We start from the raw sequence: 12,742 nt of genomic DNA on the forward strand, positions 1-12,742 counted from the left end.
AAAAAGCATATAAACTCTATAATTATTTAGAGTATGATTATACAACAGTGATGTGGCCTTAATGGAGAAATATAGCACCATCTCATGAATCCACTATTATGCTGTTGGCTGTAATATATGTTTGTCTGCAAATGGGTGTGTTCTCCTGGCTGATTTGCTTGTTTTGAGGAATGAAAGCCCTAAGTTTCAAAAACCTGCAACCCCTGTATGAGACAGCTAACACACCATTGATTGAAAACATCTGATAAAGACATGAGTTTGGATCTCATCTTAGATGAGATCCAAATTTGTTTTTCATTGTTAGGCCGAGATCTTTTTAGACCACCCTTGTATGCTAGTAATTGTCAAGTGAGATCTTAAACTTCTTTTATTGTGACACACTTTTTTCTGTCCTCATTCTGATGTCATCCACCAGAAAAGAATTTAACTGTGAGAGTGAGTAATAATTTTCCTTGAGCTAGTGTTGCCTGCTTCTTAGAATGGCTATATAATTATTGTTTGTAATCAAAAAGAATTTAAATGTTAGACATGTGCAACGGCAGAAGTTATTATTTGGTAATTATAATTCTTTAGAGAATATGTATCTCCTTTGAAAGAAAAGAAATAACTTAATATGCTGAGTTATATATCTCTTGTAGTAAATAATTTAATTTTTTTTATGATTGAGCTTCATTCTTTGGGGAACACATTCTGCTGATTTTGAGGTCAATGCATCACAATGAGTACTAATCTAAAATGGTCTAACAAAAAATAATAAAAATAAAAAATATAGATAACCCACTTTTCATGACTGACTGTTAACATTATAGGTTGGATACAGAGACAAGTGGGATTAACAATGTGATTCTGTAACTGCTTTTAAATTTAACTTATGATAAAACAACTTTGGGGGAAGAACTCTTTTTTTTTAATAACTATCACTTCTTTACTAACATCAATTTAATGAATATCACATTATACTTTTTACGTTGTATTTAATGGCATCAGTCAAACTATTGATCTTCTTGCTAAGATTAATTCATACCTTTTAAAAATATATATATATATATATATTAACTAAAACACTTTTTGAATGTTAGTCAAGTGGGTTTTAATTTATTGTCCTACATGTTTCGCCAATTTTTGCTATCGGCATCTTCAGGGAATACAATTGGTAAGCTATATGAAGGTAACAGACTAGGTTTTAACTGACAGTTCTAATTCATACAAAATTAGTATTGTGCGAGAATGTGATTTATTACATGTCTCAGGAACATGATTTATTTGTTACGAGACATAATGTAATTGGCGTGAAAGTTCATTTCTTTGATGTTTAGTGATCTGATTAAAGCCTTCCAAATTTCCGGTAGGATTAGACCTTTTTTTGACAGTTAAAAGTTTTTTTTTATCATTTCCTAGTGTGTACATGTAAACTAGTTTTGATATTCTTCCTGTAATAATTAATATTACAGCAGGACTATATTTTAGTTGCACTGTAGTACACAAGGTTTATCCTCTTTCTCATTGAAGAATGGCAAGAGGATTAGATTAGAAATTGCTGATAGAAGTTCTTGAATTTGGAATAATTATGTTCTACTAGTTCAAATGATGAATAAGAATGGATTTTCCATTATCCAAGCTAAGTAGACCTCTGTTCTAGACCTAATCAGGTGTCTAGAAATATCACGCATGACTACATGTGTTTTTCCTTAGTAAGAGATCCATTAACATCATGCTTTATAAGTGTGAGGGTAATATGTCTCTTAGCTTTCCTGTTTATAGGAAACTTATCCTCACTTGAAGATACATATATTCTTCATCATTCCATGCACCTATCTCTCAGAGGCATTGAGATCGTACATTATTTTACCCACCTTTTCATATGTACCTTAGATATTTACGATTGGAATAGCAGTTGTTATGACCCGACATGTTTGTGGAAGGAAAGATAGGGACATGTAGTATTTCATAAAACTGTGGTGAAAGTAGTATTCTCAGGTCAGGGCTGCATCAATAGAATAAATAAACTTGGCTCTATGAGTTAGTAGTTTGAAGATCTCATACTGTTGGGCTTGGTTGATGATATGATTATTTTTGCAGATGTGTGTGTGTGTGTGGGGGGGGGGGGTGTTGGTGTCTATGAATAGAAAAAATGATAGTGAACTCTCTGAAAGATATACAACTAATGTATCAGGAAAGGGCAGCCAGTTAATTTGATTCTTTTTCCTAAAGCAACTTCACCATACGACCCAATATCTTCCACATAGTGCAGTGAGACTAAAGGTTTGAAAATAACTTTGATAAGTGCTTTATTCTCAAAAGGATCCATGTAAAAATTGTCCAAGAGGGGGAGGGAAAGTGGTAGAAACCTATTGTATTGCTATTGGTTTGTAGATTTATCTTTGCCAAGTAGAGTATCCAACATGCAAAGCAATTTTGAAGAAATTAAATAATTCAAAATTTTCATGAGAGAAAGTTTGACTTTATTAAATCTAGCCTCTGTTAGTGATATGTAAGTAGTGCTTAAGCATCAAAGCTGTATAACTGAGAGGAGACCTTCACATAGCCTTTAAAGGAATCCGGAGAACCGACCAGGGCTTTTGACCTAATGTCCAATCCTCACCTTCTCGTGGTGCACCCCTGTTGGATATTTACCTGGATACTGAACGAACGAGGATGGGCTGGCAATTTGGGATTTAGCCAACCAAATTCTATTCTTATTGGCTTAAACCGATATAGAAAATGATGGAAAGTGAAGGAAAAGAAGAAAGCTTATCAAAAGTTCCTGACAAATAAGTCAGCTTGTTCTCTTAGAGAATACAGAGACAAATGTAAGAAAGCTAAATACTGTGTAAAACTAGCTAAATGAAAGTCATGGGAGGACTTTGGCAAGAACATAGAAAATAAATATCAAGATGATGGTAAGATATTCTGGAGGTTGTTGAAGAAGCTTAGAAATGGAGGAAAGAGTGCTGTAAAAGGAGTTAGAGATGATAAAGGTTACATGAAAACAGATGAAAAAAGATATCCTTGAAGTATGGAGTAATTACTTTGAAAAATTGCTAAATGAAACAAGCAGCATTGACAGCACAGTGATAAAAAAAAAAAAAAAAAAAAAACACTGACCAGGCATGCAGTCAGGAATACATATCCATGCTTGAAATATGCAAAGGCAGCAGGAGTAGATGATATTCGACCAGAAATGCTGAAATATGGTGGTATAAAAGTCTTACAGTGGCTGCACTGCATAGTTCAGCCACTGTAAGACTTTTATGCCACCATATTTCCAGAATTCCAGATGATTTGAGTTGAGCTCTAATAGTACTCATATATAAAAAGGGAAATATAACTGAAGGTGAGAATTACAAAGGTATTTCCCTACTGAATGTTCCTGGCAAGATCTATGCAAGCATACTTGAGAAACGGTTGAGAAGAATTGTGGAAGAAAAGCTTGGTGAAGAACAAGCTGGAATCAGGCCAAATAGAGGCTGTCAGGATCAGATCTTCACTTTATGACAAATAGTTTAGAAAGCATGGGAATATAACAAAGATCTGTATTTAAGTTTTGCCGATCTGGAAAAGGCATATGACAAGGTGCAGAGAGAGAAACTATTCAAAATGTTTCAGTTGTATGGTGTTAGCAGATCATTATATTAACCAATACTTAGTCTTTATTTGAGTTGTAAGTCGGCAGTTAGAATTGAAGGAAGTACAGGAAGATGGTTTTATGTTAAATCTGGTGTGAGACAAGGATGTTCATTATCCCCTCTGTTATTCATTATCTATATCGATCACATTATGAAGGAAAGTGGTATTACACATGATATCAGAATTGGAGATGTTAATGTCAGCTCTTTGCTTTATGCGGACGATGTTATACTTCTAAATAAATCCGCTACAAGTTTGCACGATTCCTTGACTAGATTGAATAACTGTTGTAACAGATATGGTATGAAGATTACCATTGAAAAGACAAAGACAATGAAAATAGGTCAAATTGTTGAAAATGTCAACTGTGTTGTGAACGGGGAACCCATGGAACAAGTAAAACATTTCAGCTACTTAGGCACGATTTTTAGTGAAGATGGTAAATTAAATATGGAAATAGACAACAGAATCAACAAAGCTGGTATGGTAGGAAGTCAATTGAATAAATTCATATGGAATAAGAGAGAAATTAGTCGGAACACTAAATTAGCTGTATACAAGACAGTGTTCAAACCAGTTTTAACTTATGGATATGAGAGGTGGGTCAGAAGTAAAACACTTGACCAAAGACTAGAGACTGCAGATATGAGAGTCCTGAGAAAAATTAGAGGTGTGAACAGATGGCATCAATGCAATATCATATTAAAAACGAGGATATTATAAAAGAACTTGACATTGTCGGCATCCAGGAATGCATTAGCAGAGCTTATCTCAGGTGGTTTGGTCACTTAAACAGAATGGGTGAGGAAAGATTAGCAAAACAAGTGCTCTCTGCCAGGTTGGCAGGAAAATGACTCAGAGGAAGACCAAGATATAGGTGGATTGATATGGTACAATGTACCTTAGATCATATAAATATAAGATCTGATAATGATAATATTGGAGTCTTGACAAGTAACAGACTGATTTGAAGGAAAATTGTAGATAGGCAGTTAGTAATATCCTGTACACCCCCTTAGGGTACATGTCAAGAATTTGATGATGATTAAGTAAATAACAATGTAATATCAAAACTAACCATGATTGCTAAAGATTAGGAATGAACATTTTTATTAAAGTAGAGAAATTACCTGTTAGGGGAGAAAGTAACTTGACTAGCTGTTGGTCTGGTTTGTAACTATCTACATTAGCAACTATTAAAAGAGGATTAGATTTGTGGATTTTTTGGGATCCCATAAATATATGGTGGTTTATCATGAACAGATGTTTAAATATCTTGATTTCTTTGGGCCAGGAAGTACCGTTCTTCCCTTCTTTTTTTATTATTTTTTTTATGAACTTTTTTTTTTTTTTTTTTTTTTATTACTTTGAGACATAGTAGCAGGGGAAATGCCAATCTTTTAAATTTATTTCCACTTATTTGTAGTGTTAAATGTAGACAGTTCTTGAAACAGTTAACAATATTTAAAACACTTATTTCACTTTCTGTATGGACTGTATAAAAATAATTTGCAGCCCATAGAGGATTGTCAACCTCATAGACAGGCTAAGGGGTTGGACATTATTCATCTTTTTTTTTTTTCCATGTTATTATAATACCAAAATAAATCATAAAAAGATAGTAGATATTTGTTAACTGGATTTCAAACCAGCAATTTCAGATTACAATTATTTGCTGCATTATGCTTGCAACAATGAGTACAAATTCATATTGTAACAGAGAAACGCCTTAAAATCTTAATTTTGTTTCCCTTTTATGATTGAATAGAAGAATTTTTTTTGCAGCTGTTGTGTTAAAGTTAATCCTAAGATGATTGTCTGTCTAATTTTTGCAGATTAATCAGCCATTCTTGTTGATGTCCTTTGTGCACTTAATGAATGCTGGTTTAAAATCCAGCAATCCAGACAGCCTGGTTGGTCGAGTGGTTAGCATATCCAGTCTCCAGCCAAAAGGCTGCAGATTTTCAGATTTGCATGTTCATATCTCCAGCTTTTTGGCTGGAGATTTGAACATTCCTTGCTATGGGCATGGATGTTTGTGATTGTCTGTGAAAATACTAGTGGTAGCGGGCGGCAGATGGCATTGGGATGGATCAGGATGGTAGTTGCAGTTCGTTTTATATGATGGGTTGAGTGGTGGAGATAGAGAGTAGGTACCCTCTCTCGATGAGTCTTTGGACTCCCTGGAGGTGTCATATAATAATAAGCCATTTTTCAAAGTATTATAACATCAAAACAATTTAAATATTGTATTCATATTATAATACTGTGAAAAATAAGATATAAATAAAATTTCTATGTTTGAACATCCTGGATTTCATCATGTCTTGTTTTTGCAGTTTCCTTATTTTGGCTGCACTAGTTCGTTTTAGATGATGGGTTGAGTGGTGGAGATAGAGAGTAGGTGCCCTCCCTCGATGAATCTTTGGACTCTCTGGAGGTGTCATATAATAATAAGCCATTTTTCAAAGTATTATAACATCAAACCAATCTAAATATTGTATTCATGTTATAATACTGTGAAAAATAAGATATAAATAAAATTTCTATGTTTGAACTTCCTGGATTTTATCATATCTTGTTCTTGCAGTTTCCTTATTATGGCTGCACTGGTTCTACTGTAGTTATCTCTCAATTTGAGCGCATTGAATATATCCACTTTTATTTCTGAGAATGTGTCAGTCTAGTTACAGTTCTTTGCAACAATGGAAAGTTCTACTTATATTTCTTGCAAATTTCAATGACTTTTTTTTTGGAAAGCTATGAACCTTTCAGAATCAACTAATATGAATGACAGTGATGGTTTAAATATGTTAAAAATATGGGTGAATTTAAACTAATTCTAATAATTTACTTTTGGAATGTGCTGAATTTTTTTTTTTTTTTTTACCAAAATACTGATTGGCTCTGTTCATTTTGTTCTTTAGATTCCTAATAATAGTACATTTCTGGCCTGGGACATAAAACAAAGTGTACTTTGTAATATATCTTTATCTGGAGATATAAATGATTTGATATTGTATTAACTTTTTTTATATGTGCAATCTATTTATAGTATGTGTGTGTCTGAACTTAAGTATGATATTTATACTTTCAGGAAGTAGTAGGCAATCTACTTACTCATATTGGTAGTGGAATGATAGTAGAAGTAGATGTTGCTCTGGAAACCCTGTTATTCTTAGTAAAGGCTCATACAGAAAAAATGGCACGTTTTGGTTCATTTCTTAAGGTATTCACATATGTTCTGCAATTTTTATTGCAAGGTTATCCTAATAAACAATTGCAAGTAAAAATCTATCTCAACATGGGATAATTTATGCAAAAGTTTTTAATTTGAACACTAATAGTAAACTATCACATTAGGTCTAGTGAATGTGAATGTGGCAGTTATGTTACTGTAATCTTTTTTTATATCAAAAATTCCTTGATGAAAAATGTTAAAAATGTATGAATAAAAATAATAAATGTAAAAATGTTATCATGTCATTTTTCTGCTATCAAATCGATGTTTGAATAGTTTAAATAATTTGTAATGATTATTTTACTTGTTTAGTACTAGAGAGTAATTTGGTGATCTATTTCATTGTCCTTGGCATCTAAACTCTCAGGCCTGCAGCAACGCCCTGCCCTGTATTTCATCCTGTTAGCCATGACTTCACACTGCAGCCTTATAGTCATTGCTACATGGAACATTATTGTTGCTTGAAAAATATCAAATTAAGAATCCTCTAATAAATTTTCTCTCTCTCTATATATATATATATACACTCTTTTTTAGAATTAGAAAGTTTCGCTTTCCTTTCAGAAGAAACAGATCTTTTCTTTAAACTTTCATCAGAAATCAGAAATGAACAAGCTCTTAACCATGAATATGAGACCATCAAACATACCTTTATGAAAAAATGGATACAGTATAAAAACCATTCACAAGATCCTCCACAAAGATACCACTAATAACAAAAAAGATTTCAAGAATGCTATTGCTATACCATATGTTAGAGGCATTTTAGAAAAAATAGACAGAACACTACACAATTACAACATCAAAACCACCTTTAAACCCCTGACAAAATTAAGATACCTACTCAGTTCTTCCAAGGATCCCCTGCCACGCTTAGCCCACCCAGGGGTTTACAAAATAGATTGCACATGTAACATACCATACATAGGGGAAACAGGGCAAACCATCTCGATCAGAAAGGATGAACACAAACGTCACATAAAATACCTCCATTTTGGAAAAACCGGCCTTTCCGACCACGCACTCCAAACATACCACAGAATTGACTGGAAAGGTACCAAGTCCCTACACCGCACCAAAACCTGGTTCGAGCGGAAATTCAAGGAAGCATGTGAAATGCTCAAACGTGATCTGAATCTGAATAAAAATGGTCTAACAATTCTAAGAATGTGGAGGACCCATCTACAACCTTCATAACAACCATGAAGTGTTTTTTTTTTTTTTGAACATTCAATAGCAACCTGTACTGTACAAATCCAGAAGATAATCGTAATATAACTGTATAACTCCAGAAAAATCCTAGTACGTGAGGACTTTAGCAGAGTTTATTGTAGTTTTTATTTTATTTTATTTTATCTTTTTTTATTTAGTTATTTTTTTTTTTTCCACTAGAGGGCAGGCTAAGAAAAAAGATTAGTTAACAACGTCGATGTAATTTACTTGTATAGAGTGCAACAGCATGTAGCTTGTTCTTATACTTCTGAATGTATCCTTCTGAAGATGACCTCAATACAGGGGTCGAAACGTAAAGTTATTATTTTATTATTAATCAGTAAAATAATCTTTTCTTCAACACGTGTGTTTTGTGTCTCTAATTTAACAAATATGAATGCATCTAAAGTAGTCAGCGTCTTACAAAAAGAGCTACCAAAACTGGAAGAAGGTTTCTTACCAACATCTGATACAACCTGAACAGTATTCATGGATTCTATGTTTTTAGATGATTACGTTTTCTTATCAAATGACTTAGTGATTCTAGGTAAAATTCCTAGCAATATATCCCTGTTCTGAATATCTATAACAATATACCAGTATACTGTTCTGAATATCTTAAACCACTTAAATTATTTTCTTTCACCTAAATTTTTTTTCTGAGAACAATTAGCAAATTTTCACCTTTAAACTTTCACTAGATTCTTTACTGTGTCTGTAGTTAACTGAAACTGAATATTTCAAATTGACTTTAAAATTTCATCTTGTGTTTTTGTCACAGCTAAAATTTTATCATGTGTCCTTTTTTTCTAAAAGGTTTCTAAGCTCTTCAGTCTCTTCATAAAAATTATTTTTCTGTGAAACCTTATCACCAACATTAATCTCTGAAAACTTTTCTGATTTGGTTAATTTTGTTTCATTAGTTTCAAAGTTATCCATATCATCTCTGACTTGAATGACTTGATATGCATTGCCTGATAGAGTGGTGAGAGCACTAATGGTGAACAAGTTCAAGGAGTGGTATAATAGACTTTGCATTTTCTAGGATGAGCCTCCCATGATGAGTCTTGTGAATCCATGAAGATCCTGAATAATAATAATAATATTATGCACCCAATGAAGTTTTCTAGGAAGACAAAACTAGTCGTGTTGAAGATAAATAGTTTTTTCTATATTGTATTTTTCTATATTATTTATGATACTACACTATATTTATGTGTTTCTTTTAAATTCTTGCATTGTGACACTTATACAGAATAGATCCATCTCTCTTTTAGTATGAAAGTATGCTTTGACTTATTGATACTATTATGACATGGTTTTAAAAAAAATAATGTTTGGTGGGCTCCACAGAATTTCAATCTGAATCCACTAGAATGTCTTTGGAAAGAAATGGTTTATGCAGTATGTGTGTATAGGACTGGTTATCATGTTGAAGTTAGCATGGTCTAAAATGCATGATTTATCTATTTGACTTTTATGAACAAATTTTCCATGTCACTTCAGGCTTGTTCAGTATATTAAAAGATTCTGATAAAGAACAACCCTGCTGAAACTTCCATAGACTCTATCAGAAAATATGTTTATGACATCTATTCCATTAATGAAGAAAGATATTTTAATAACTAATCCATTAATATAACAAAATAAGTAGAAACTATGAGAAAATTGAGATATGAAAAAATAGGACCTATCTTGAAAGTAGAAGAATACAAATAGTAATTAATAAATTCCAGAAAAATGCCATTAAAGAGATACAGTATCTATCACTATAGTGGAAGGAGTAAAATTCAGCACCAAATTCAGAGATAAACTTCTTGAGTAGCATGCAATTTCAAGTAGAATTATGTGGCAAACTTCAGAATGGGAAACAGGACATTGAGACTTATTTGTGCCTATGATCCCACAGAAAGTTTGAAGGAAGAAGTGGAAGTTTTTTTGTCATTAGAGAAGGCAGCTGATATTCAGAAATGGAAAAGGCTGGCTCTTTTATGTAGATCTGAATTGCAGGGTAGGAAATGAAACCTTGGTATATAAAAATGTTCTCAGCAAGTTTGGGGAAAAGGACAAAGTTAATAATAAGTGTCTACTTTATTTCTGTTCAGGATATCGACTAGCTATCACATATGCCATGTTTCAATTATAAAGATGTGCATAAATTCAAGGAGAGAAGACAAGAAAAATGAAAACTCTTATTGGTTATCATTGATAGTGAAATATTTCAGCTATTTGTGTACAATTTTTAGCAGAGATAGCAAATTAAGCATGGAAATAAACAATAGAATTAACCAAGCTGGTAGACAGGCAACTGAATAATTTTTTTTAGAGTAAGATAGATATTAGTGAAAATGTTAAACTATCTGTATAAAAGACAGTGTTCAAACCAGTTTTATCTTGTGGATATGAGAGTTTGGTTAGAAATAAAACAGTTGATCAGAGACCAGAGAGTCTCATAGAGACTAGAGATTGTGAATGAATGGCATCAATATAGAATCATATTAAAAATGAATATATTCGGAAGAAATGTGACTTTTTTAGCATTCAAAAATGTAAGCAGAGCTGATGTAGTATGGTCATCTAAATAGAATGATCATACTACTACAGAATAAAAAGACACAGAGGTAGACCTAGGTGGATCAATACTGTTGAAAGTTGTATCTTGTATGCTGCTTTATGATAGTTATCACAATCAAGTATTGCAATACACTTCTTTGTATTTTGCAAAATTATACTAAATATTATATTATCTAATAAGTCTTTAATAATATTTTGATTTAATAACATAAAAATTAATTTGTTTTAATTTGAGAAAAAATATTAAATCCATTTCATATTATATTATCTAATAAGTCTTTAATAATATTTTGATTTAATAACATAAAAATTAATTTGTTTTAAATTGAGAAAAAATATTAAACCATTTCATATTAATTCTTGTTTAGAAAAATTGGTGTATTAATTCTGTGTATATTTACAAAACATTTTAATGTTGATATTTCTTGTTGCATTCTAGACTCTTATTGATCATCTGGAGATTCTAACATTGAATCAAATAAGAAAAGTGTATTCTATGCTGAGTTTGCTAGCATATCAGGGCAATCGGGAAGGAACTTTATTACAGGTAATTCATGCATTATATGTGTAGTATAATGTATAAATTGTTGAGTATAATTTTCATTACATTTTCTTCACTTGTATATAGAATTCTTATATACTATATTTACATGGTAGTCATTTTTACTGTGATATACAGCAATCCCTCAATTAATGCTTCCTTTAAAACAGGCACATTAATTGAAAAACCACTAATTGAAAATAACAACCTATGGGATAAAGTATAATTTGTTCCTTAAATTTTTTTGACCCTTAATTTTTTTATAAAAGAATCAGAGTATATCTCAGGGCCTAGGTAAAGAAAAACCATGAAGCTGAAAGACAATACGAGGGTTGATTGAAAAGATTGGTAAATTTCAAATAGATGGTGACACAATTCATTCATTCATTCATTCATACCGGAGTCGACAACTATCATCTTTTTCATGATCCTTGGCAAAATTTTAGCCACGTGCGACGTGTAGTTCTCTTTTGGCAAACATTTAAAATGACCATGTGTGCATTTTTCATAAAAATGGAGAAAAACGAGTTTGTGCAGTGATAAAACATTTTTATTTGAAGAAGGGAACAGCTGTGCAGATCAAAGCAGAGTTACATGCAGTTCATGGGGACTCTACACCAGCATTAAGGAGTATTTATTTTTGGATAAATGAGTTTAAACGTGGTCATAAGTTTATCGAAGATGAAGCATGCTTTGGATGCCTGACTGGTCACTACGAAGGAAATGATTCACAAAATCCATGGTATCATTATGGAAGACCGCTGAGTGAAAGTGCATGAGATTGCTGAGATTGTAGGCATCTCAACTGAACAGGTGTATAATATCCTGCACAAAAATTGCATGAAAAAACTGTGTGCGCGATAGGTGCCACGATTGTTACTGTGGATCAAAAACACATGCGAAAAGACATTTCAATGCAGTGTTTGGCAATGTTTAATCGCAATTCACAGGATTTTTTGCATTGATTCGTGACTGTAGATGCTTGGATCCACCACTACTACACACCTGAGTCCAAGCAGTAGTCAAAACAGTGGACAATGCCCGGTGAAAGAACACCAAAAAAAAAAAACAAACTGTTTTGTCAGCTGGGAAAATGATGGCCACTGTTTTTTGGGTTTCCCAAGGAATTATCATGATAGACTATTTGGAAAAGGGTAAGACAATAACAGGAGTCTATTATGCATCATTGTTGGACCATTTAAAAGAACTGAAGAAAAAACAGCCAAGATTGGCAAACAAAAAAGTGCTCTTTCATCAAGACAATGCACCTTCCCACACATTGGCTGTCCCAATGGCAAAATTGCACGAATTGGTTCCACATTCACTGTATTCTCTGGACTTGGCCCTGTGAGACTTCTTCTTGTTCCCAAACTTAAAAATTTGGCTTGTTGGGAAAAAATTTTCTTTGAACGAGGATGTCATCAAGGCTGTCAATGACTATTTTGCAAATTGTGCAAAATAGTCATTGCAAATCCTACTTTTTAGAAGGGTTACAAAAATTGGAAATTCACTGGATCAAATGTGTAGACCTAAATGGAAATTATGTT

The 12,742-nt window shown here is 32.6% G+C and overlaps 1 protein-coding gene across 5 annotated transcripts in view; it reads left to right on the forward strand.

Annotated features, from left to right (window-relative positions):
* The window catches only part of Fancd2 (Fanconi anemia complementation group D2), an 883,021-nt gene that overhangs the window by 265,097 nt on the left and 605,182 nt on the right, over positions 1 to 12,742 (forward strand). For 4 of the 5 annotated variants that reach the window (XM_090413132.1, XM_090413256.1, XM_090413216.1 and 1 more), the window contains 2 exons: positions 6,725 to 6,856; positions 11,094 to 11,201. In XM_090413132.1, the coding sequence (XP_090269258.1) occupies positions 6,725 to 6,856; positions 11,094 to 11,201 (240 nt within the window). The remainder of the gene's footprint in view (positions 1 to 6,724; positions 6,857 to 11,093; positions 11,202 to 12,742) is intronic. The other variant, XM_090413374.1, reaches the window with a different exon arrangement.

Source organism: Typopeltis vanoorti, chromosome 1, assembly GCF_054136105.1.
Source record: "Typopeltis vanoorti isolate ZY-2024b chromosome 1, IOZ_Tvanoo_1.0, whole genome shotgun sequence".
NCBI classification, from domain to species: Eukaryota; Metazoa; Arthropoda; class Arachnida; order Uropygi; family Thelyphonidae; genus Typopeltis; species Typopeltis vanoorti.